General features: G+C 36.8%; 2 protein-coding genes and 2 non-coding genes across 4 annotated transcripts; 3 read left to right on the forward strand and 1 right to left on the reverse strand.

Moving 5' to 3' along the window:
* The first annotated feature begins 5,553 nt into the window (after window positions 1-5,553).
* On the forward strand, window positions 5,554-12,948 carry CLEC4E (C-type lectin domain family 4 member E). The gene is made up of 6 exons (XM_049772499.1): window positions 5,554-5,903; window positions 7,753-7,845; window positions 8,997-9,086; window positions 10,216-10,385; window positions 11,462-11,577; window positions 12,705-12,948. The coding sequence occupies exons 1-6, from the start codon at window positions 5,867-5,869 to the stop codon at window positions 12,946-12,948; spliced, it is 750 nt and encodes a 249-aa protein (XP_049628456.1). The 5' UTR covers window positions 5,554-5,866.
* LOC126007371 (U1 spliceosomal RNA) lies at window positions 9,784-9,947 on the forward strand. Its single transcript, XR_007494950.1, has one exon. It is a non-coding gene; the product is annotated as a U1 spliceosomal RNA (small nuclear RNA).
* Window positions 12,949-17,885: 4,937 nt separating the features above from the next.
* Window positions 17,886-17,989, forward strand: LOC126008518 (U6 spliceosomal RNA). Its single transcript, XR_007495845.1, has one exon. It is a non-coding gene; the product is annotated as a U6 spliceosomal RNA (small nuclear RNA).
* Window positions 17,990-18,632: 643 nt separating this feature from the next.
* On the reverse strand, window positions 18,633-26,338 carry LOC126006965 (C-type lectin domain family 4 member D-like). Its single transcript, XM_049772500.1, has 6 exons — window positions 26,311-26,338; window positions 24,179-24,268; window positions 22,633-22,737; window positions 20,587-20,738; window positions 19,470-19,585; window positions 18,633-18,801 (listed from the first exon to the last, which is right to left on the reverse strand). Exons 1-6 carry the CDS (start codon window positions 26,336-26,338, stop codon window positions 18,654-18,656), a joined length of 639 nt encoding a protein of 212 aa, XP_049628457.1. The 3' UTR covers window positions 18,633-18,653.
* Between the last annotated feature and the right edge of the window lie 42 nt (window positions 26,339-26,380).

Here is a 26,380-nt window from a genome sequence, read left to right on the forward strand (position 1 = left end):
AGAGTTGGATATTAGACTCTAAAGTAAACCATGAGGTATATTGAACAACACATAGGTAAAATACTCCATGACATTGAGACTAAACACATCTTCAAGGCAGAAACAGTACTCTCCATACAAGTGGAAACAGAGACAAACAGATGGGACTATATTAACTGAGAAGTTTCTGCACCTCAAAGGAAGTAGTGCCTAGGATACAAAAGCCACCCACAGAATGAGAGAAACTATTCTTCCAATACCCATCAGACAAGGGGATAATATCTAAAATATACAAGTTACTGACAGAACTTAACTTAAAACATCTAACCCCATCAAAATTGGGAAGAAATGAATAGACACTTTCTTAACAAAGTAATACAAATGGTCAAAAGACACAAGAAAAAAATGCTCCACTGTTACATATGAAAGCATTTCCATAGGATTATTATCCCTGCCTGTTGTCCCAACTTTACTTTCCAGGTGGGGGCGCTGTTGAGAGGCTAATAAATAGTTTGAGAGCGAGGTGCTCGGGATCTTTTGGTAGAGTTTACTGGCTAGCTCCAGGTGTTTTGGGGGAGCTGGTAGTAGGCTTACAAAGGACTCTGCACCCAACCTTCATGTGCCTTTACTCTCCTGTCTGTGTGGATTATTTGCTGCGGATAAATATTACCAAGATCTCCTCCACAAGGGGAGAGGGGAATGGGAATCAATTTCTCATTCTGGGAGCTCTTTGAGGATACACCAATAACCATTCAAGGGGTAAATGGGACACAGCACTCCACATCACTAATTATCAGGGAGATGAAAATCAAAACCACAATTAGGTATCATCTTACATCACAGAGACTGGCACACATCCCAAAGAACAAGAACAATCAGTACTGGTGGGGATGTGGGAAGAAAAAAACTCTCATTCACTTCTGGTGGGAATGCCATCTAGTCCAGCCCTTATGAAAAACAATATGGAGATTCCTCAAAAGACTGGAAATTGAGCTCCCAATGATCCAGCTAAACCACTCCTAGGGATATGCCCTAGGAACACAAAAATGCAATACAAAAATCCCTTTCTCACGCCTGTATTCATCGCAGCACTATTTATAATAGCTAGACTCTGGAAACACCAAGATGTCCTTCAACAGATGAATGGTGAAAGAAACTGTGGTACATAAATAATGGAATATTATACAGCCATCAGGAGAGATGAAGTCATGAAATTTTCCTATACATGGATGTACATGGAATCCATTATGCTGAATGAAATAAGTCAGAGAGAGGGATAAACACAGAATAGTCTCACTTATCTATAGCTTTTAAGAAAAATAAAAGATATTATTGTAATAATATCCAGATATGAGTACTGGAAGGACCAGCTCATGATATTAAGTTCGCCTAAAGAAGGGTGAATGCAGTTAGAGAAATTATATACTAACAATTACAATGACAATGTTAATGAGTTAGAGAAGAAGAATGGCTTTCTCGAATGCAGGCAGGGTGTGTATTAGGAGGGATATGGGAGAGCCATTGGTGGTGGAAATATTGCACTGGTGAAGGGTGGTGTTCTTTTTGTAAATGAAACCCAACTGCAGTTTTGTTTGTAATCATGGTGTTTAAATCAATATATTATTTTAAAAAAAATAAAAGATATTATGGTGATAATATGCAGAGACAATAGATATATAATATGAAGCTTACCACAAAGTGGTGAGTTCTGCTAGACAAATAACTATACAACTATCATGACCACAATGGTAGTGAGTGATTGAAAAAGAATTATGTCTGAAGACAGGCAGGGGTGAGAAAGGAGATAGATGGGGGACACTGATTGTGGGAATGTTGCACTGGTGAAGGGGGGTGTACATTTTTATGAATGAAACATGTTTGTAACTATGGTGCTTAAATAAATATATTAATAAACAAAAAAGAGTGAAAAAAGCATTGTCTAATGTAAGCTATGACATAAAGCTAAAGTTTCTTTTCTTTTTTTATTATTTTTTATATTTTTTTAAACACCTTGATTACATACATGATTGTGTTTGGGTTTCAGTCATGTAAAGAACACCATCCATCACCAGTGCAACATTCCAAATCACCAATGTCCCAAATCTCCGTCCTCCCCACCCGACCCCCGCCTGTACTCCAGACAGGCTTTTCATTTCCCTCATACATTCTCATTATTAGGACAGTTCAAAATGTAGTTATTTCTCTAACTAAACTCATCACTCTTTGTGGTGAGCTTCCTGAGGTGAGCTGTAACTTCCAGCTCTTTTCACTTTTGTGTCTGAAATTATTATTGCAAGAATGCCTTTCATTTTTCTTAAAACCCATAGATGAGTGAGACCATTCTGCATCTCTCTCTCTCTCTCTGACTTATTTCACTCAGCATAATAGATCCGTGTACATCCATGTATAGGAAAATTTCATGACTTCATCTCTCCTGACAGCTGCATAATATTCCATTGTGTATATGTACCACAGTTTCTTTAGCCATTTGTCTGTTGAAGGGCATCTTGGTTGTTTCCAGAGTCTTGCTATGGCAAATAGTGCTGCAATGAATATAGGTGTAAGGAAGGGGTTTTTGTATTGTATTTTTGTGTTCCTAGGGTATATTCCTAGGAGTGGTATAGCTGGATCGTATGGGAGCTCGATTTCCAGTTTCTGGAGGAATCTCCAGAAAGGAATATCGCTTTCCATAAAGGTTGAACTAGACGGCATTCCCACCAGCAGTGGATAAGAGTTTCTTTCTCTCCACATCCCTGCCAACACTGTTTATTCTCATTCTTTGTGATGTGTGCCATTCTCTGTGGTGTGAGGTGGTACCTCATCGTTGTTTTGATTTGCATCTCCCTGATGATTAGTGATGTGGAGCATTTTTTCATGTGTCTTTTGGCCATTTGTATTTCTTCTTTGTCAAAGTGTCTGTCCATTTCTTCTCCCCAGTTTTTGATGGGATTAGATGTTTCTTTCTTGTAAATTTCTGTCAGTGCCTTGTATATTTTGGTTATTAGCCCTTTGTCTGATGGGTATTGGGTGAATAGTTTCTCACATTCAGTGGGTGGCTCTTGTATCCTGGGCGCTATTTCCTTTGAGGTGCAGAGCTTCTCAGCTTAATCTATTCCCATCTGTTAATCTCCGCTTTCACTTGCTTGGAGAGTGCAGTTTCCTCCTTGAATATGCCTGTAGTCTCAATGTCATGGAGTTTTTTTGCCTATGTGTTGTTCACTATATCTTATGGTTTTGGGTCTGATATCGAGGTCTTTAATCCATTTGGATTTTACCTACGTGCAGAATGTTACCTGGGAGTCTAAGTTCAATTTTTTGCAAGTGGCTATCCAGTTGTGCCAACACCACTTGTTGAAGAGGCTTTCTTTGCTCCATTTAGGATTTCTTGCTTCTTTATCAAAAATTAGGTGATTGTAAGTCTGGGTAGCATTTTCTGAGTATTCAAGCCTATTCCACTGATCTGAGGGCCTGTCCTTATTCCAATACCATGCTGTTTTGATAACTATTGCTTTGTAATAAAGTTTAAAGTTGGGGAAAGTAATTCCTCCCATATTCTTTTTCCCAATGATTGCTTTAGCTATTCTTGGGTGTTTATTGTTCCAAACAAATTTCAAAAGTGCCTGATCCACTTCTTTGAAGAATGTCATGGGTATCTTTAGAGGGATGGCCTTAAATCTGTATAATGCCTTGGGGAGTATTGCCATTTTGATGATGTTAATCCTGCCAATCCATGAGCGTTCCTGCCCTAGAATGGGCCTCTGGGAGAGCGAGTTTTCTGGAGCCTCTTTTTGGCCCACTCCCAAGAGGTTCATGCGACAGGACAGTAGACAGACACACACAGGCACCACTCACAATTTTTCACAGTCAGGCCCCACTGGGCAGGCGTAGTTTCGTAGATTTTCCCCTGAGCTGACCTTTGAAGATGGCATTAGGCTATTCAACTCATATCTGTGGTGGCCATATTTGGGAAGTCCTTATTTGGTAAATGGCCCTGTGGTCAGCATGTTGCTGAAAGGAGTGTAAAATCACAGTACGAAAAATGTTCAAGAGCCTCAAAGAAGTAGGAAGGAAAATAATAAAATAGTTTAAGGGAGGAACAGTAAAAAAAAAGATTAGGGGCACACCTAGCATGCAATTTAATCATGTTCAATCCAGGCACCCCATGAGCTTTGAAGATCACCAGGTAAAGCCTTGGGAACACCAAGCATCAGCAGGCATAGCTCTGAACACTCTCTACCTTCAATGGAGTGACCCTGATGGTCCCTACTACCAAGAACCTAAGTAGGACCACATCCTTGGAAATTAGCATTAAAAATATAGCTATTTTGATTGTTCAAACATTGCCAAAAGTAGTCCTATGCCTCCAGAGAACTTCATTGTAGGTTTCTTTCCTCAACCACAACAAAAATGATGCAAAGAATTTTACATCACTGAGGTTCTTCCCCAAGATGATGTGACAAGACTGTCCCAAGACATATGAATTTGTTCTGTAGATTATTTCCAAAATGATGCCAACAAAGCCCTTCAGGTTAATGATAGAACTGTTATCATCCCATTTTGTTATTTAAAAGAATCAAAACAATGGGTAGAATTCAGAATTGGGAAATTTCTTGCAAGTGAGAAATAACTTTCCTATTACATAAACTTCTCTATATGGCAAGAAAGACATCTAATTACAGAGCATCTCATATTCATCGTTTGAGTCACCTCATCATGTGAGTTCCTCCTCTCCTCTCTTGGTTAAAACCCTAGAAAACAACCCTTTGTTTATCTCTAGATATATGTCTCTCTACTTCCTCCTAATATTTTTACCCATGTTCATACTCTAAATGAATCCAAACATATTTTCTCTTTTCTCTTTCTGATCTGTGTGATGTGAGTGAATTGTTCAATTTACTCAGGAAAAAATCCAAAAGATGGGGATTCTTTGCCCTGACATTCTACATATTTGTAGCAGGACAGCCCCTGAAGAGGTTGACTGATGGAGGGATGGAGAATGAGGCCCTTTTCTTCCAGCTCGGAGCACGCGTCTGCCACCCTGTCAAGCCCACGGTTCTGAGGTGAAACGGCGGGTAAACAGCTCGCAGACAGTCAGGCTCGTGGAAATATTTGCTTTATTCTGATGGACAAAACTGAAGTCCAACGACTCAGCTTCAGTTCCAGCCAGCAAAAAGCTCCTCGCCTTCCACAGACCCTTGCTCTTATACTCCAGAGTCAGGTCCCACCCAATGGTGGGATCAGATACCAACCAATGGTGGAAGCAGAATCAGGTCCTACCCTAGGGTGGGGGCATAATGCCAGGTCACACCCTAGGGTAGGGCACAGATTAGGGTGAGCAACGTAGTAATCCCCCAAAATATTTACATACACAACACATATTGACAGTATAAGTCCCCAGCTCTGATTCAGTGCCCAGCTCTTGAGTCTGTGTCATGAGGATTTTGAAATTGCTTGGTTTTTCAGTTAATAGATGCTTCATAGTACAGATCAAGAGTTAAACTGAGTGCAGAGGTAGGCTCCACAAATGTCAAGGTTAAATTGAGAGATGAATTAGACTTAAAGTACACCAACAGTGTACGGATGAATTAAACAATACTTTTAATTCCTTGTATTTCCAGGGTATCAGCCCACTGGTATTTCTGTTTCATCACTTCCTCTGTTTGTTGCCAGAGACTTTGTAAGTCTGTAACTTCACTTTCCCACCTTGTGCAAGAGAGGAAATCCTGGCTTGAGCCAAGAACTGCAGCAAAGCTATCATTTTTTTTTATTTCTTATTGTTGAAGTTCCTAAATAAAGTGTTCAAGATTTATTTGACTGCCACCAACTAAACATTCTTGGACTCAAACACAGAAGATAGAATGAGAGATTAAGAAGAGAAAATTTAAGAATGAAATTCTTCAAATCATCTCCATCACAATATACAGGTAAAATGTTCAACTATAATTTAAATATTTAAAAATTATTTAATAATAATTAATAATATTTAATTATATTTTAATTGTTACATATTGATAATATTTAATAATATTTAAATATTTAAAATATTTTTGGGTTTTGTTTCTGTTTGGGGGACACACTAGGGTCCTCAGGGAACTAGATGTTACCAGGAACAAAACTGGGTTTGAAGCATTTGCTTGCTTTAGCTCTTTGAGTTATCTTCCAAGTCCTTTAGTAGATTGGGTAGAGGGAGGAAAGAAATTTTAAGCAATACAGAACAAGTAAGAGTACCCCATAAAATAAACAATGAGTCAGAGAGGCATAGACAGAAACAGTCATTAAATGAAGTAGAGGAAAATAAAAGATTTTAGACAACTAAATATCATAGTAAGAATTGCTGTGTAGCCATCAGGCTACTGTTTCTACCTTCCTTTAAATTTTTACTGGTTAAGTCTATTGACTTCTCTGAAACCCATTTTCCTTATATTATTACTGTGACCATGTTCTCTACATCACAACAAAAATAATTTGACAATAAGAAACATGTATTGAAATGAAGGAGAAGAACTGTTACATGTCTGTCAAGAAATTCAGCTGATTGACAAAGGACTTAGAAACGAACACATTGTACAGAGGAGGGCAGTAGAGATACAAGAAAAATAGAGAGGACGGGAAAAAGAAACAGGAAATTAGGAAGAAAGAAAATCTAGAATTGAAAAAAAAAAGTGTGCTTCTATAGGTCAGTATCTTCGAATTAGTAATGGAATGTTGCCTTGGTTCTAAAACAGAAGGCCCAGATCACAAGATTATATGTTAGTTCTCCACCAGCACCTAATCATTGTTAACTTGGAGTGATATTCCGTGGTTTTTTTTTTAAGTCCTTCAGATAAAGCCAACGCCCCCTGATGTTTGAGAATTACTTAACACAGATAATGGTGGTGAAAGGAAGGAAGCAAGTATGAATTAGAATCTCTTGTGAAGAAATAGAATGCCTGTCTTGAAAAGAGGCAGCGGGTGGAGGAGGAAGGAGATGGGGAGCATTGGTGGTGAGAAGGTTGCACTGGTGAACGGGGGTGTTATTATTTTTTCTATCTGAAACTCAACTACAAACATGTTTGTAATCATAGTGCCTAAATAAAGATTGTTTATTTGTTTTTGGGCCACACCCGGTGATGCTCAACCAATGACTCCCGGGGGTTACTCCTGGCTCTGGCTCAGAAATCACTCCTGGCTCAGGGGACCATATGGGACCGCAGGGTTCAAACGTAGGTCCATCCTGGGTCAACCGCATGCAAGGCAAATGCTCTACAACTGTGTTCTCACTATGGCTCCTAAAGATAATATTTTTAAAAATGAAAGAAAGAATCTCTTACCAGGTTGGGGTCAGAGCTTGAGTTCTTGTCTTGCATATGGCCAACTAGCTTTGATTCTCAGTATCCCATATGGTTACCCAAGCAGTGCCAGGAATCATTCCTGAGCGCAGAATCAGGAGATACCCCTGAGCAACAATGTATATTACCCCCCTCAAAGGAACCCTATACAAGGTGTGGTATATAGTATATAGATTGGGTCTCATACTTTGAGTCCCTAAGACCTTAGTTCAATCCCACATGCCTGATGCTCTCCAACAACCTCCCCAGAACTGCTAAGATAGCTTTGTGGTTCTGCTCACCCCAGGACAAAAACAACACCACATCTTTTATTCTAGATGTAACCCTCAAGCAAAACGGACTGAGTAATCTCAGGAGTGCCCTTAGGTTCCTGAGCACTGCTTGGGAGCACCCAAGCAGTCTCTACTTTAGGAAATTAACTGTTCTTATTTTTTTTTTTTTACAGAAAGACAATGCTTCTCCTCCCAAGAGTTCTTCTGGGCCATTGCTGGTGCCTCCATCCTACTGCTTAGTGCCTGTTTTATCACTAAATGCATTGGTGAGTTCTGAAGGCCAAATTTCATCTTTCCTATGAATAATAGAGTAAATTATTCTTTGTGGCTAGTTCTCTTCTCTCATTAACGATATTTCTATTTTATGGTTCCCTTTATATAGTCTAAGGTTAGTCCTCAATACTCAAATCTCAATTTGTACAAAACTGTTAGCACACTTCAAGGACTTCTGATACATTTTTTCATGGGGGATATTTTCCTTCTTGGTGGTGGTCTTGAGTGTAACACTGCCACTGGCAACCCTCTGCATTCCAACCACTAATAAAACACTATGACTTCCTAATCTGAAACAGGAAAAATGCCTTTTCTTATGGCAGGGAAGGCACAAAATATAAACATATTCTGATATCAAATATATTTATTGTTTGAACCTGGAAACACTGAGAATTGAGTTCCCTTTTCTTTTAAACAAGTGAAGCTCAATGTGTCTCCATGCAGAAGGAAAAGAAAATAGTAAGAAACTATCACAATAAAAATTTCAATTTTACAGGATGATTTTTTTAAAGGTGTCTTTTCATTTATTCTTATGGTGGTAACACCTGTTTACAAGGTGTGAATGTTTATTTGCTTTACAGGTATAATATTGCAATACCACGCCTACCACTATAGTGCCCATATACCTGCATCAGTGTCCAATGCATTCTTACAGAACACTTACCCCCTACCTCATTTGGAAGCCATAGTTCCTAAGGCCCAAGAGTTTATTTTCAAGGGACGTTGTTATTCTCATGCTTTGTTTCTTGATGTTTTCCCTGTGAGTTTAGTATTTATCTTTCTCTTGATTCATTTGTTTAATAGAACTATTTTCTATTCTATCTATGTTGTAGCAAAAAGAAAATTTTTATTTTAGCTAATGACTGAATTATATTCCGTTGTTATGTGTTGCATACACAACGTATATAAACATATTGTCTACCTATATTTGAGATACGTCTTCCTTATCTCCTCATCTGTCATTGAGCACTTGGGTTGCTTTTCATCTTGGCTATTGTAAACATCCCTATCATGAACATAGGTGTATATGCATATTTTCAAATGTGTGTTCCTAGGATAAATATTTAGACATGAAATTTCTGGGTAATTCCATAAAATTTATTTTTATCAGAAGAGTGACATTAACTATGCCCCTCTCCAACAGTGACATATCACATCTTTCAATCATGTGATGAACAAAAAGATCAGCCATATGAAGAGTTGATGGAGTTTTCCTGCCACAAAAATGGATCAGGTATAATAGTTTTCACACGTTAACATATTTTTCATCCAACATTTTTGTACCTTGTAGATTGATTTGGGAATAAGTAAAGTGATTAGGTTAGGTCTTGCTTTTTCCAACAAAATGAAAATTCTTGCCTGTGTTGTAAGAAAAAAAAATATGAGGAGTTTGTGTGTAAATCCATTATAAGAATAAGAATAATACCCTAAGTTTGGAAATGCAATTAGCACTGATCCAAAAATAATTGAGGTAAGAGTATATCATACTTTTGAAATAAACATTGAGGTTCACATCCAAATAGTATTTCTGGAAGTAGAATATTAATCCAGTATTGCAATTTTTTCCATTTATCATCTGCTTTCAAATAAGGTGGGGGAAAAGATGGGTAGAGAAGAGAATTTGGAAATAGCTCAGAATTGATAAATCTCTCAGAAATATCTCTGTGCTCTCTTGATGCAAATTTTAGCAAAACTCTCTATAATACTAGAAAAATAATAGACTTCACTGACCTATGTTTTTCTTGTAATTCTATGGAATAGTATTGATAAATTTTGAATGCTTTAATTCTAAAAAATTAGGTTCATCTGTAGGAAGTTATGTTGAGTATGCATTATTTGAACAACATGAGAGATACTTGCTTAGTTGTAGTTCAGATAAAACATAAATTCTCTAACTTTTAGGGTTCCAAGAACATATAATAGGATTTCCTATACTTACCTGGCAGGGGAGATACCATGATCACGAAGGTGGTTTTCCCAGGGTGAAGCTTATCCATTGCACTCCGGATGTGCTGACCCCTGCAATTTCCCCAAATGTGGGAAACTCAATTGCATAATTTGTGGTAGTGGGGGACTGCATTCGCACTCTCCCCTGAGGGGGAAAAAATAAGGTTTCCTTTCAACAGTATCACTAATATGTAGATGTATGTGTTACTGTCTCTGACCTTTAGAAGGCAAAAGATCATATCTGACAAACCAGAAAGCTACTGCTTCCTTATTAGCAGAAAAAGTGCCTCGTCTTAGATACTAAAATGTGGAGCATAAATAATGGGTTATAGCCTTCTGATTTTAAGTGATGAGTTTATAAACCCAACTGTATGTTACCATTTTCTTACTTAATTTATATTTTTTATTTTCTAAAGGACCTACTTTTCTACCAGGTTCAGTCCAGAATTGCTGTCCATTAAGATGGAGACATTTTCAATCCAACTGCTATTTCTTTTCCACTAATACCTTGACCTGGCCATTAAGTGTGAAAAACTGTTCAGACATGGGAGCTCATCTGGTGGTTATAAACACTGTGGAAGAGCAAGTAAGTGGAGTACAGCTTCCTCTAGTGCCATTGTAATATTCTTCATAAGATCCAGACCATTTGCCATACATATGTGTAGTGGGTTTCTCCAGAGCTACTATACATTAAATGATCTTCCTAAAATGTAAGCTTTATATTTTATTTCTGTATGTCTAGACCTATTTTAGCTTCTTTTATTATTAGAATAACATAAGAAAAAATAAATATCTATGCTTATTTCTTCTAATCAACGCAGGGAGCAAATAGATCAGAGTTCATTTTAGAATTAGTGTGTTTATAAACTTATTAGATGAAAGAGGCAAGTCTTTCCTATTACCTTTTAGCTATAATTAGTAATGTTTTTATATATATCAATATTTTATATATATTTTATTATATATATTTTATATATATCAATAATTACATCAAAATTGCAGCTGATAATTTTGAGAGTGTTATTTTTTCCTTCCCTTCCCCTGAGAGTTATTTTTATTGGTTTAATGTTTTATATATTCACATAAATGTATCACAATAATAAATCAATTTAAAATCAAGAAATAAAGATGATAAAAAAAAGGCTTTATAAATTGTACCAAGGTACATAATTAAACATTAAGTGAGTTAAGGTCAGAATAATTGAACATTCCTTACTTTGATATTTATTTTGACTATAACATAAAAGATTGGGCCCGGAGAGATAGCACAGCGGCGTTTGCCTTACAAGCAGCCGATCCAGGACCAAAGGTGGTTGGTTCGAATCCCGGTGTCCCATATGGTCCCCCGTGCCTGCTAGGAGCTATTTCTGAGCAGACAGCCAGGAGTAACACCTGAGCACCGCCGGGTGTGGCCCAAAAACCAAAAAACCAAAACAAAAACAAACAAAAAAAACACATAAAAGATATAGCTGAATGTTAACTAAAAGGACCAAATAAATTAGAACTCTACCAGACTACAGAACCAAAAAAAAGTATCCAATTATCTTCTGTGATTTGATAATTTTAGGCCCATTGATGTATTTTCTCTAATCCATATTCTACTTTATTTGAATTAAAATCACTGATTTTTTTTAACTCTATCTGTGTTTTATTCTTCCATAGGAGTTTCTTTTCAATGCAAAACCACGAGCGAGAGAGTTTTATGTTGGATTGACAGACCAGGTTGTTGAGGGTCAGTGGAAGTGGGTAGATGGCACTCCTTTCAACAAATCTCTGAGGTAATTTCTTTCTTGAAGGTTACCCCAAATGCTAAAGTTATACTATGGTTGAGGAAATTTATCAGAAGCCACCTTCTCTACCCTGAGATATATTCAGGGCCATCCTTGGTGATATTAGAGACAAAAAGCAAAGGGCTGATGTAAATCAGAAAGAAAAGAAGCATGAATATCTCTGTTCACACTTTCTAGCACTATCTCAAGAATAAAGGGAAAAATAACAAATAAATATGAGTTAAAGACCAGAGAGACACGTCAGTGATTAAGATATTTTGTCTTGCATATGATCAGCCTCAAACACTACCATGAGTGACCCCTCTGCATAGAGCCCACGTTTTAGAGCATAACTGGATGTGATTCAGACCCTTCCCTCCAAAGAGGAGAAAATAACAAAGAATAAAATGGAAAATTTGCTAACTTATTAAAAATATAGAGGTGAAATTCAGAGTCTTATGTTCCCCAAAACTAGTATAGGAGGCAAACATGATGATTTGGGAAAGGCGACAGATAAAATTACAAATCAAAATGGGAACTCCCTTACTAAGGTCTCTCTACTTTTACACAATACTTAATTTGAGCACAGTACAGTGTTTTACATGGAGATCTCATTATTTTATCACTATTTAAAAATCACACCTTTTTGTGATATAACAATATTAGTAATCCTCATTTATTATTGGAGAAATCAAAAGTTGATGGGTCTAAATCTAATCTAAGTAAGCTAAATTCAGATGCTCCAATACTTCAGAACATTGCTTCCCTCCAGTCTTATAAGGAGCTAAGTAGGGTAAAAAAGTAACCAAATGTGAAAAAGAAGTAAATATAAAAGAACAAACCCATCAGATTACCAATCCCTGCACAACTTGTACTTACTGGATCTAAAGTCATGAGGGAGCGTGACCTAATAGAAACTCTAATAAATCCAGTTCATTTTATTGGTACCAAATCTTATGACCTCAGTGAATGGTTTTGCTTCTCTGAGATTCTTTTCTTCATCAGTAATATGAAGATTATTATTTTTGCCTCACAAATTCGTGAAGTTAAATAGCACACATGCTCTAGGCCTGGATGTTCATTCACTTTGCCTCTTGAGACTGGGATTTGAAGTCTCCCATGTGATTATTTTTCAGCTTCTGGGATGAAGGAGAGCCTAACAACCTGGCCACAGTTGAGGACTGTGTCACCATAAGAGACTCTTTAAATTCAAGAAAAAATTGGAATGATGTGTCCTGTTTCTTCAATATGTTTCGGATTTGTGAAATGCCAGAAACAAAATTTTTGAACATGAAAGTGACTAGGAGCAGGAGACAAAACTTGAATAATCATATGAGAAGAAGGTTCAAGAGCTTGGACACAGCGGCAATCCCCATGTGAAAAAAAGTGCACATGGCACTTTATGAGGACTTCAAAATTGTGTTGCTTTGATATAAGTAAATAAAACTCAGTCACTTTGACTGTTATAATGCATGAGTCTCCATAATGTGTTCTTTTCTTCCTACTAGTTTTGGGACTTCTCAACTTTATTTATTGGATAATAAATACATTGTCAATATTCATAAGGTTATTCAAGAACAATGTCAAGTACCTGGCAACATTTATAACCACGTAAAAAGCTATTACGAACTTAGCCACTGCACTTTGAACATAACTCTAGTTGAAGTCTGATAAGAATTATAATATACGCAACTGAGCTTTGAGGATTTAATCAAAGAAGAAAATATGTTATTAATAATTTATAGTACAATTTAAAGTTAATATTTTGAATTATGTTGGATTACATAAATATTACAATTAAATTTGATATTTTGATATGGTTATAGGAAAATAAGCTTATGAACCTCATAATTTTGGTTTGTATTATATTTTCATTTGACAGTTCTGTTCTACAAGAATTGATAGATTTTATTTTTAAATTTCTAGTTCTTCTTTTCTGAAAACATTTTGGATATTCCTCAAAAACCTAAAAATTTACCTTCCATATGACCCAATAATGCCACTCCTAGGAGTATAACCTAAGGGCCCCAAAACACAATGAAGTAAAGCTCTTTGTACTCCTATGTTCATTTCAGCACTATTCACAATATCCAAGATATAGAAACAAATCAAGTACCTGAAAAAAGATGAGTGTAAAACGAAACTGTGTACATCTACTCAATGGAATACTATTCAACTGTTAGAAAAAAATGAAATCATGAATGGATGTGGAGAGTATTATGCTGAGCAAAATGAATCAAAGGGAGGATAGACATAGAATAATCACATTCATTAAAATAATCATAGTCATAAATGTAAAAGAAGATTATATGGTATTAATATCCAAAGGCAATAGGGCCAAGAGGGCATGATTGGAAGCTTGCCACAAAAAGTGAGGGATGTGCAGTGAGGGCATAAAAAATACCACTATGACAATGCTACTTGAAAATGATTACTCTGGACAAAAACTGGGTGCTGAAAGATAAAGCCATATGCATAATACTCCTTCAGCAACAATATTTCAAACCACAGTGTCTAACTTGTAAATAAGAGAGACAGGGGCTGGAGTGGTGGTGCAAACTGTAAGGCCTCCGCCTTGCAAGCACTAGCCTAGGACGGATCATCGCTCAATCCTCCGGAGTCCCATATGGTCCCCCCAAGCCAGGAGCGATTTCTGAGTGCATAGCTAGGAGTAACCCCTGAGCGTCAACAGATGTGGCTCAGAGAGAGGGGTGGGAGGAGAGAAAGGAGGGAAAGAGAGAGAGGGGAGAGAGAGAGGAGAGAAAGAGGAGAGAGAGGAGAGAGAGATAGAGAGAGAGAAAGAGAGAGAGAAGAAAAATGTCTGCTCAAGAGGTAGGTAACTAGGGAGAGAGCAGGGAGGAGGATGAGAGGAAAATAAGGACATTGGTGACAGAAAACATGCACTGGTGAAGGGTGTGGTACATAGTATGACTGAAAGTCAATCAAGAACAATTTTGTAACTACCTCACTATGATCCAATTAAAGAATCTAGTTATAAAAAGAAAAACAAGGATGTGTGTGCCAAGAAAGAGAAATTCAATGTTCAAGAGAGAACACTGACTTCTCCAGAGTGAAAGTTACACGGAAGCAAAGAGACATCAAGACAAGCAGGCAAGTGTTCAAGGTAGAATACAGGCTTGAAGAGCAAGCCAGAGGCTATGTTCTTGACAATAGGCTTCACTAGCACCAGGAATAAGGGAAGTCCAAAGGATAACAGACATAAAAGACCTTCATCTCTAGCACTGTAATAAGATCTTGTAACTGTGTATATAGCTTTTTTTCCTATAAACTCTTTAGCCCACTTTATATGAGCTTCCACAGATCATAAAATTGTTGTTTTACAGCTGGTAAGGCACTTGTTTTGCACATAGCAGTCCTGGATTTGATCTCTGACACCCCAGCCGGTTGCCTTGGTTTTGCCTGGCATGGTTCCTGAGTACAGAGCAAGGAGTAAGCCCTGAGCATCATTGGTTGTGATTAAAAAAAGCGGGGAGGGGGAGCTGTTATAGACAAAAGCAAAAGCCTATGGACTCAGACTGTGCTTATAAGGGCAGGGAAAAGATGGATCATTAAGGTAGGGATTCAGTGGACTGTGGTAGGTTCAGAGGTGGTTGTGTATGGTGACATATTCTTTGATGAAATAGAGCCCTAAAATGTACAGACGTGTAACTTAATATTATCTCAATTTTAAAAATTATTAGGATAAAATCACACTATATCTCAATTGCACTGTAAGAAACTAATATCTTAAAGGATTAAAAACTGGAACGAATAAAAACAGTATTTAAATTTGTTAGGTATTTCACACTCTTCACCTATGACTATTTTAAAATGAAATTTGTTTTATGAAATTACTATCCTCTGGGCCAGAGAAATAGCATAGCAGTAGGGTGTTTGCCTTGCACACAGCTGATCCAGGATGGACGGTGGTTCAAATCCTGGCATCCCATTTAGTTCCTTGAGCCTGCCAAAAGAGATTTCTGAGTACAGAGACAGGAATAACCCCTGAACACCACTGGGTGTGACTCAAAAACCAAACAAAAGAAAGAAAGAAAGAAAGGAAAGAAAGAAAGAAAAAAGAAAGAAAGAAAGAAAGAAGAAAGGAAGAAAGAAAGAGAAAAAAGGAAGGCAGAAAGAAAGATAAAAAAGGAAGAAAGAAAGAAAGGAAAGAAAGAAAGAAAGAAAGAAAGAAAGAAAGAAAGAAAGAAAGAAAGAAAGAAAGAAAGAAAGAAAGAAAGAAAGAAAGAAAGAAAGAAAGAAAGAAAGAAAGAAAAAGAAAAAGAAATCACTGTCTTCTATGGTAAAGAAATTATGAACACTAACTAAAAGGAAAAAGAATGAAAGGGACTATAGTAGAAACAAGAGACCAAATGAAAAATATCACTACAATAAACCAAGTAGGAATGGGGACTGCTTTTTTTCAGAGTGCTAATCCTGGGAATACTAAGAAATGGTCAACATTGAAACAAATCAATAAGAGAAACGGAAGTACACAAAGATATACCACGGCACAAGAAAATTCCATTTTATTGACAACTGAATCTTTACCTATATCCAGTTTTAAGCAAAGTTAAAATGGTTCACATTAAGTATCTAGTCTACTAGCATTTACATAAATTAACCACAAGTTCTATAGAGTGAGGACTCTTCAATTCAGTAAATATGGCAATTTTTTTCAACAGAGATTTAAAAAACACATACAAACACATGTATATATATACAAACACACATTGTCAGCCAACCAAACACTATTATACCAATTTAGACAACCACTAACTAATTTAGAATATAAACTCTGGGTGTTCTCTAAGCAGTTGTTATAAAATTAGACTAAAAAGTGATTCCATGAAATATTTTGCTTAAGCCCAGGAAATACCAGTAAATTGAGAATTTTAAGGAAGACCATTATATTTTTGACACTGGTATAGCTACTTCACAATTAATACTACCTATATCACAAGTTATATTTTTAGAAAATGAAAATGATAAATTTTTGCTAATTTGAACAATATGGAAAAATGTACAAAGATAATAATGAGATTATAGTTTTTTAGGATGACAATATAAAATATCTAAATCAGGTCAAGAAAGAATTCATTATCTAATTGAATGGTGTGTTTTATAACTTTCCAAGAAACAAAGGTTTAAAGACTTTCCTTAATTATTTATATATATTTCAAAAAAATTTATATTTCTTTTGATGTTATGTGAGTAAAATGTTATACTAGAAAGTTATTAATATGAAAAAATGTATATAAAAGCAATAAAATATTCCTTCTAAGAATTAAGCACTTTTATCTATCTGCTAACTAAGAGATCTGAACATTCCCTAAAACTTCCCCATAGGGCCAGAGTGATAGCACAGAAGTAGGACTTTTGCCTGGCACACAACTGACCTGAGGCCAAACCAGGTGGCCAAAAAGCAAACAAACACCAAAACTTCCCCATAATAACAAAAGAAATCTATTACACCTATTGTGAAAGCTAAATCTGATCCTTAAGTCTGATTTCTGTCAGGAACTAGCAAGCTCTTTGGTTTTCTAAGGATTCTGTTTACTCTGCTATAGAACTGGAGACGTTTTGTAAAGGTGAACTGTACAGGAGTTTTTCCACTCAAAATGAATTTTGGAGTGGGAAAAATAATATAGTACAGTGGATAAAGTGCTTGCCTTCCTGACTACTTCCCACAATCAACTAGTTATCCCTGAGTATAGAGCCTGGAGTAAGCCTTGAGCACAACAGGTTGAACCCACAAAAAATCAAAAATGAAACAAATTTAAGTCAAACAAATCAAACAAATGAATTTAAATCAGTTTGAGATTCTCTACTTTGGGAAGATATTGAGGATGTAGCAGGAAGTAAAAAAATTTTGTTTGTTTGTTTGTTTGTTTTGGGTCCCACCTGGCAGCGCTCAGGGGTTACTCCTGGCTATATGCTCAGAAATCGCTCCTGGCAGGCTCGGGGGACGATATGGGGTGCCAGGATTCGAACCACCGACCTTTTGCATGAAAGGCAAACGTCTTACCTCCATGCTATCTCTCCAGCCCCGGAAGTAAAAATTTTTAAGTCGATTTTTGTTTTTCTATAGCAGTAACTACCATAATTTAGAACCACTTGATATTGTTATCTAAATAAAAGCTTGTTTATAGACTATTAGCCTAATCACAGAAACTATTAAAATATCTGAAAATGAGTAATCAAACAAAACGGGGTTTAAGAAACTTGTGGAATTTGGGTTTCATAATGGTGCCAGGCTTTAATTGAAATATCTCCCCTTGCATTTTAAGAGCTAAGAACCTGGCCAAAAGAAAAATGGAGTGCTTGCTTTGGCAGCACATATACTAAAATTGGAACGATACAGAGATTAGCATGGCCCCTGTGCAAGGATGACACTCAAATTCATGAAGCATTTCATATTTTTTAGAAAGAAAAAAAATGGCATCCTTTTAAACTCTTCTCATAGATTTATGATCCATGATGTTAACTGAAAAGTAAATATCTTAAAGCATCATCAAGGAAAAAAAGTTCACAAGACTTGATTCTTTTTTTTTACATCTGCATTTTTTTATTATCTTTATTTAAACACTGTGATTACAAGCATGATTATAGTTGTATGATTACAGTCATGTAAAGAACACCCCTCTTCACCAGTGCAACATTCCACCACCAATTTCCCAGATCTCCCTCCTCCCCACCCCCCTACACCTGTACTCGAGACAGGCTTTCTACTTCCCTCATTCATTCACATTGTTATGATAGTTTTCAGTGCAGTCATCTCTCCAACCGCACTCATCACTCTATGTGATGAGCTTCATGTCATGAGCTGCACCTACCAGCCCTCATCTCTCTTGTCTCTGAGATACTGTTAAAAATAAGACTTGATTCTTACTGAAATAGTCTTTTATTGAAATACCACAGCAAAAACACATTATCTTGAATTAATTAAACAAAATAAATAAGATTATCACGACCACAAATGTTTGATGATCCAGCAGGCTTTCTCCATTCCAGTAACTACTGTATATTCTTTCCTGGCCGATTGGTTCATCTTTCCTTTCTGACCCCAGAACCATTACTGGTTGCTTCTAGTTGTGTGTTGTTCCAGGCATCTTACATATACTACTTGTTGCAAAGTTACAAGAAAAATCCTTCCAGGCCCATTTGCCTTGGTCATAAACCAATGCAACACAATTTTTCTCTTGGTTGTTGTTGGGCTCACCCTCATGCCAGAATCTGAAATTAAAAAAAAAAAAAGATAGATGATAAATAGGTGTGCATGCATTTATATGCATGTTGAGGGTGGTGTTTGGGGGATTTCAGGAGACAAGACAAAGAAAATGCCCCTCATGAAAAAATATGAAGTTGCAGAGGTGAGTGAGTGCTGAGTGCATGCTTTGCATGCAGCAGACCTATAACTGATCCCCACACCACATGGTTCCCTGACCACCATCAGGAGTACCTACGTACTCCTAGGAGCCTCTAGGTACCTCTGGTTGATTATGACCCCAAAACACAAGTAGAAGTGTGGTTTAATGCTGCAATTCCAGTGTAAGATACTAGTACAGAGACTACTTAACACACAGTTTCTAAATCAGCATTCACTTTCATATTAGTATACTTTACCCTAGAGAAATTTTGCTTGTTATAATACTATCACCTTTACCTGTAAGACTTTCTTTTCTTTTTTCTTTTTTGGTTTTTGGGCCACACCCGGCAGTGCTCAGGGGTTACTCCTGGCTGTTTGCTCAGAAATAGCTCCTGGCAGGCACGGGGGATCATATGGGACACTGGGATTCGAACCAACCACCTTAGGTCCTGGATCAGCTGCTTACAAGGCAAACACCGCTGTGCTATCTCTCCGGGCCCACCTGTAAGGCTTTCATATCAGTTAAAATACTCACGCCATGCTTGGGTTAAATGATGTATCATCCGTCCAGTGCCACTGGCCTTCAGAGTTCTCATCTGTAAGTCCCAGGAAATATGAAAATCGTTGATCCAAAAACTGAGTAATAAAGTTCTGGAAAATATGTAGACTTTAATCAATACATTTGCAATTACCATATGATACCTTTTACTTTAGGAAAGAAAGACAACTAGATAAGTAGTTAATAACAGATTTAATTGGCCACAAACAAAACAGTTCTCAAGTTCTCCCTTTTCCAGTACCTCTAGAACAGTAAAAAGTGAGTTAACCTCATCAAACTTCATTTTTCTCATCTCCAAAGAGAAAACTCCACCACTTTATACATATAGAGTGAATAAAATGAAATTGTATTTGAAAATCAACTAGCATCAGAGTTTTTAGAAATACATCTTCAAAATTGTCATCTTTAATAGTGTATTTCATTACATTCAACTTTCTCCCCTAAGATTTAGTGAAGCACTAGACAGCAAGTCTCTAAAAGTAAAACATTCCATAGAAACCCTTATGACCAAATTAAAAACAGAATTTGAGTCATGCTCTATGTATGGAAATAAGTTATCTGAGGAAATCAATTTTACTTTCAGTTTTTAATTAATTTAGAAAGTAATTTTTAGGAATAAAAATGTTTTTTTTTTTTTGTAATTTAGAATCACAAACTATCAGGATTATTCTCTTAAGCTTTGTCCTGAGAGGAAATTTTAGTTGTGATGAGTCTATCATTCCTTAATCACTCAGCCAACATTTATCCAAATGTGTTTAGCACTGAACATGATGTGGTAAAAACAAAATAAATAATTTAGGGCCAAAGCCCACAAAGGAGGTAGAGGACAGACCACAATCTCAGAATGAGAAAAGGCCATTAAAAAAAAAAGATTCCAATTTAGAATAGAAAGAATAACATAGTAATCAGGAGAGCTCACTGGAGGAAATAATACATGAATCAAATCTAACAAAACTAGAAAACATCGGTTGGATGAAGAAAAATGAGAGGTTAGAGATGTTTGCTAGACAGTTGGACAGTGAAGCAAAGGCACAAAAGCAGAGAACAGAGAAGGTCCTTTCTCTGCACAGAGATGGAGACTAGAAGCACATACCTGCTCAGCTAAACTGTGGATGGAGGCAAGATAAGCCCACATTCCCTCACAGAGGATCTCACTTTCAACCCAGGTCTTCTTGCTATTAGAAATCAAATAGCAGTGAGACTGGAAGGCCATCCAGCCGACAGGACAACAATTCCAGGTGGTCCCTTTTATGAAAATTGAAATAAAAATGTATCAACAAGGTGCATTAAACCTGCCTTATTCAATCTGCCACAATATTGCCTAATTTTTCTATTACCTAATGTCCAAACAACATTCCCGGGTAATGCCAGCATTACCAAAACTATGCTGTCACACACACACACACACACACACACACACACACACACACACACACACACACACACAGTATGTGATTCAGATCATTTTTATGAGAAACTAAACCAGCTCTGCAAAAATAATGGTCTTCTAGCTCATCACATGAAGCTTGCCACAAAGCTCTGTGAATGCAGCTAGTGCACTAACCACAACTACCATGACAATGATAGCCAAGGGAGAAAGGCAGAATACCTGCCTGAGAGATGCAAGTGGTTGGGGTAAGGAGAGAAAAATGAGGGGGGGGGGGACATTGGTGGTGGGAGGTACAAAGCATTTATTCTCTGTAGGAAAATAGGATCTTTTCCCAATTATAAAACTTGATCTTTTTTTCTACCAGCTCTAGTGCACTTGAAACACTTCCCTAATAAAATCTTCTACAGGATTTCCTATCTTAAGGTGACAAAGAACCTGCTAAAAATTCTCAGATATTTTCACATTTTCTCAAATGAGACTACAAATTTCAGAACAGAGGCTTGGAGCAATAGCAGAGCAAGTAGGGAGCTTGCCCTGCACACAGCTAAACTGATTTGGTCTCCTATTCCCCATATCCCATATGGTCCCCTGAACCTGCCAGGAGTAATTTCTGAGCACAGAGCCAGGAATGATTGAGCCCCAAAACTAAACAAAGAAATAACAATAAAAATTCCAGAATAGGGGCCAGAGCGATGGCGCAGCTATAAGGCATTTATCTTGCATGCGGCTGACCTAGGATGGACCGCTGTTTGATGTCCTCAGCGTCCCTTACGGTTCCCCAAGCCAGGAGCGATTTCTGAGTTCATAGCCAGGAGTAACCCTTGAGCATCACCGGGTGTGACCCAAAAACCAAAAGACCAAAAATATTCCAGAGTAATAAAGATCAACAATGTTATAGATTCTATGAGCAAGCATTCTTTATGATATATCTGAATCAAAAGAAAATGGAATTCGGAGCTGGAGAGATAGTACAGAGGATAGAGTATTTATCTTGCTTGCTGCTGACCACGTTTCTATTCTCAGCACTCCATATGATCCCCCACTCCCCACCAGAAGTCATCCCTCAGTGCAGGGCCAGAAGTAAGCCCTGAGAAAAACCAGTTCTGTCTTCAAAATAAACAAATCAGAATGGCATGAAATTTATAATGTTTCTGATGCCAAGAATGTCTCATACATGTGTTTTTATACTCTCTAGGTATTCAACGAATTATAGTCATAAGAATTTTATCTCAGTAGATTACTGTTCATTCCTTCTTGATGGCTGCGGGTGAGGAAAGAATGCTCTCCAGTGGTGCTTGAGGGTCCTTGGACTTCAAAGCCTGGCAATAAGAACTAGAACTCAGTAATGGGATCAGGTAATGCAGAGTGCTTGGGCCCAGCAGTGTGGAAGACACGATGACCATACCTAGTCATTCAGGGAGGGAGCCAGACTGTGCCAGGGATCCAACTCAAAGCCTCCAACGTCCCACATGCAAACTATGAGATCCAGACCTTTATACTATTCTCCTGGCCCTCTGATGTTTTCTTTTTGTGTTCTTTTGGTTTTGGGGGGAGCCACACCCAGAGAGCCTGGACCAAACTCGACTCAGCTATGTGCAAGGTAAATGCCTTGCACTCGGTGCTATTGCTCTTCCCCTCTGTGTTCGTTCTTGTGTCAGATTATCATTTTATGTTATTTTAATCTCTCCTAATTAAATTCTGAGTGGAAATGGGAATAGTAAACTCTCTTAGACTTGCTGCCATGTGTACCTTTCAGTTCTGAATACTCTCTGCTGCATGTAAGCTTCACGTGGTCATCTGGTAAAATGATCTCTCCTGTGCCGTTCTTACAGCGTAGAAAGTTGTAGTGTGTGACTGTAAAGGAACAAAAAAATTGAGTTTTCTTTCAGGAATTGAGGTCCTAGGTTCTCAGTTTCTTTTCTCCCTCTTTATTCCATTTGTTTTGGATCCAGTTGAAAGCAACTCAGGAAAACCAATGATTTTTTATCGTCATATAAACCAGTGTTTTGCAGGGATGTTTTGAAATTCTTCATGTAAAGGTGCTTCTAAATAAGGCACTTGCCTTGCACTCAACCAACTCAGGTTTGATCCCTCAAACCTCAAACCTCATAAGATCCCTCAGTATCAGTGGTAGTGACCCCTGACCACTGAGTCAGGAGTAAGACATGAGAGACCATCAAGTATAGTCCAAACACGAATAAGGAATATTTTCTTGGGAGCAGGAAATATTACAGCTTGCTTTAAACATATCCAACCTGGCTCTGATCCTTAGCATCACATATGGCATATTTGGGAGTGGAACTGGTGGTAAGAGGATATAATATATATTTTCAACTTATTTCCAGCAATTTATGGGGGGCAGCTTTTTCAACATGGCTAATTGCTATGCTTATAATCCATCAGCAACATTGTATTGGAAGTCCATGTATTCCACACCATCATCAATACTGTGAGTACCAAATACTTTTTTAATTGCTGTCATCCTAGTTTATTCAAAGTACTGTGTGATATAAGTTGAATTTTTATTTTCCCTGAAAATTCATATTTTCTCTGGCATTGCCAATATTTATTTTAAAATTTTCAACTACTAGTTTGAAATAGTTGTTTACATATTTAATAGACACTGATTATTTATCACATGCATTACAAAAATCTCCTGTGACTTTGTGTTTTTAGTCTTAGTTGCATTTTTGTTGCATGCAATTACTTTACTATAATGTTTGTCCATGTCTTCTTTATTGGCTATCTAACACATAATGGCTGTCTCAAGGTCATAAATATATTCCCCACTATTTCATTTATATACTAAAAGTAAAATTATTGACTGGCTTTTCACACTTTGGCCTTCAGCAGATTTTTATACATGATACATGTGAAGAAAGAGCTTTGTTTTTCAAATGTAAATCATCAGTAGTATTTAGTATCTAGTATCATCAGTAGTTTCTAGCACATGAATACAATTATCTTTTCCCTAAAACTGAAATTACAGAAAATTTGCTGTTTGCAAAGAATGAAACAAGTGTAACTAAGTCCTTTGATTTGTTTCCTCTAATCTATTTGTCTATACTAGTACCTATGCTAAATTTGTTATAACTTTATAAAAGATTTTTAAATCAGAGAGACCAAGTCTTCCAGTTTTTCTTTTCAAACACAAATAAGTATTCAAATTGGTGGATTTATGTTGGCTGCTCTTCATTATTAAGTAATTTGTTTTTACAGTATAGAATGAGGAACCTTATGAAACTTGTTTAAGAAAAAAAATTCTGGGAGTGTTTCATTTGTCCTGGTAACTTACTCAAAGAGCTTGCAATAAAGCAGGCACCAAGAAGTGAGATAAAAACAACAGCAACAATCCAAAGGAAAAGCTGGGAATGGCGGAATCCTTCTGAGGACAAAAGGAAAGAGAAATTGGTTTTCTTTCTAGACTACAGAATTAGGCACTCTAGTGCTACCAACAAACTATGGAATCATCTAAAATATTTTAGTCTGAATTAAGAGCCTCAAGATCACTTCATAGATCAATTAATATAATTAATTCTATTTTAATAGATAACAAATAGATGATTAAAAATTATCAATACATAAGAACAAAATAAACATACTTTTAAGAACATGAGTGGCTTTTTATAGGCAAACCACAAAGGTCATAAAACTTATCATTTTTATACCCAAACATTAAAACCTTTATGAAATACAAATAATATTAAAACACAGAAAGTCTAATTTGTTGCTATTATAACTTTCCATTTAAATAAATAAATATATGCTCAACCAGAGAAATGTAAACTAAGACACTCTGAAATAGATTTTCACATATCAAATTTGCTTAAATTGCAAGCACATAGTATTGGTAAAGTTGAGAATAGTACTCTAAAAAAAATCAACTCTGCAGCCACACTATAAATGAACATTTCAGATCAGATCAGGGTAACAATTATCTATATATTTTTAAAAATGTGTTAAATTTATTATGACAATTTCAATTTTAGAAATATATGCTATAGAAATAACTGAATATGGGAACAAGGCGCTAATGTCTGGTGTGCTCAGGAGCCACAAACATCTCTGGGTGTTTCCCCTAATAAAACAAATAAGTGAATTGATTTATATCAAAATATAGTCATTGTTGTACTTTAAACTTTTTGCCTCAAATCTATAAGAGGTTATGGTACATGCCTAACATACACCCAACCTGGATTGGATTCCCGGCACCACATGGTCCCTAGTCATTGGTTGGTATGGTTCCTGAGGCTCCCAGGGTACTAGGCTGACACAGGTAATCCTGGTATCCCAGGACCCAGAGAAAAGGCAACATCATGTCTTCAGGCCCTTGAATTAAATGGCCAGACTGATTGAAAGAAAATCACTAGTGGTTCTCCCAGGGCTCCTAAGCACTGCGTGGGAAATACTTTGCCCAATAAACTTGGAAACTAATTATTGCATCTGTATTATTAAAATATTTCTAAATCATGGTGATTTCATATAATGAAATGTAACATTGCAACTAAATATTTGTATATAAGCATATAGGCATTAAAATGCCTTAAAATTATTTAAAAAATAAAAACACCTAAGACATTATTATATCATAAGGTATTTTTCAGGGGCCAGAGTGATATACAGTGGATAAGGCACTTGCCTTGCTTGCAGCTGATCTGGGCTTGATGCCTGGCATTTCAGAAGCTCCCCAAGTACCTCAGGAGTAAGTTCTACGTGCCAGTAGTAACCCCTGAATAATACTGGGTATGGCCCAAAAACAAAACCAATCAAAAGGGTATTTTTTAGGACTTTGCTACTATGAGACCTTGACTAAACTTTGCCCTGGTATGATGATGCGATAAAATCAAACTTTAATTTGAAAATGACATGTTTCTCTATGCGATCTCTATACTTCTCAAAAATATTCTTTAATATTTTTCAATGTAGTCAAAAAACCAGGTAAAGTCAAAACCTTATGTATGCTCTTAATCTATCAGTATAGTTCTCTTCATCTTGAAAGTATCTTCCCTAACTACTCTTTACATCCTATTTTCTTTTTGGTTGATCCACTTTGCCTGGTATAAAAATGTTGCTATTTAAGAATTTTTCATCAAGGGGCCGGAGAGATAGCATGAAGGTAAGGCGTTTGCCTTTCATGCAGAAGGTCAGTGATTCGAATCCCGGCATCTCATATAGTTCCCTGTGCCTGCCAGGGCGATTTCTGAGCATAGAGCCAGGAGTAACCCCTGAGCACTGCTGGGTGTGACCCAAAAAACAAACAAACAAAAACAACAAAAAAGAATTTTTCATCAAACACCCTCATTTGCTTTTAACTCCTCCCCTCCTTAAACATCACTTTTAATCTTCACAAATACAACTATCAACTCCTATTTCTAAATCTAGGTCATAGTTGCATCTACCTTTTTCAATCGAGAAGAAAATACTCACGTCTCTTTGAAGTTTCTTCTTGACCCATTGTATTCTTTCTTGCTGTCCAGTTGAAAGGACACAATCTTCT

Source organism: Suncus etruscus, chromosome 4, assembly GCF_024139225.1.
Source record: "Suncus etruscus isolate mSunEtr1 chromosome 4, mSunEtr1.pri.cur, whole genome shotgun sequence".
In the NCBI taxonomy this organism is placed as follows: domain Eukaryota; kingdom Metazoa; phylum Chordata; class Mammalia; order Eulipotyphla; family Soricidae; genus Suncus; species Suncus etruscus.

Excerpts from the sequence above, each read along its gene's own strand:
- CLEC4E (XM_049772499.1), top strand. The coding sequence starts at position 5,867 with ATGAAATTCTTCAAATCATCTCCATCACAATATACAG. Across the intron at positions 7,846-8,996 it reads TTTTATCACTAAATGCATTG|TGACATATCACATCTTTCAA; the intron begins GTGAGTTCTGAA and ends CCTCTCCAACAG. Across the intron at positions 10,386-11,461 it reads TAAACACTGTGGAAGAGCAA|GAGTTTCTTTTCAATGCAAA; the intron begins GTAAGTGGAGTA and ends ATTCTTCCATAG.
- LOC126006965 (XM_049772500.1), bottom strand. The coding sequence starts at position 26,338 with ATGGGTCAAGAAGAAACTTCAAAGAGAC. Across the intron at positions 20,739-22,632 it reads AGAGTATTCAGAACTGAAAG|GGACCACCTGGAATTGTTGT; the intron begins GTACACATGGCA and ends TTTTCATAAAAG. Across the intron at positions 18,802-19,469 it reads TCATTTAACCCAAGCATGGC|ATTCTGGCATGAGGGTGAGC; the intron begins GTGAGTATTTTA and ends TTTTAATTTCAG.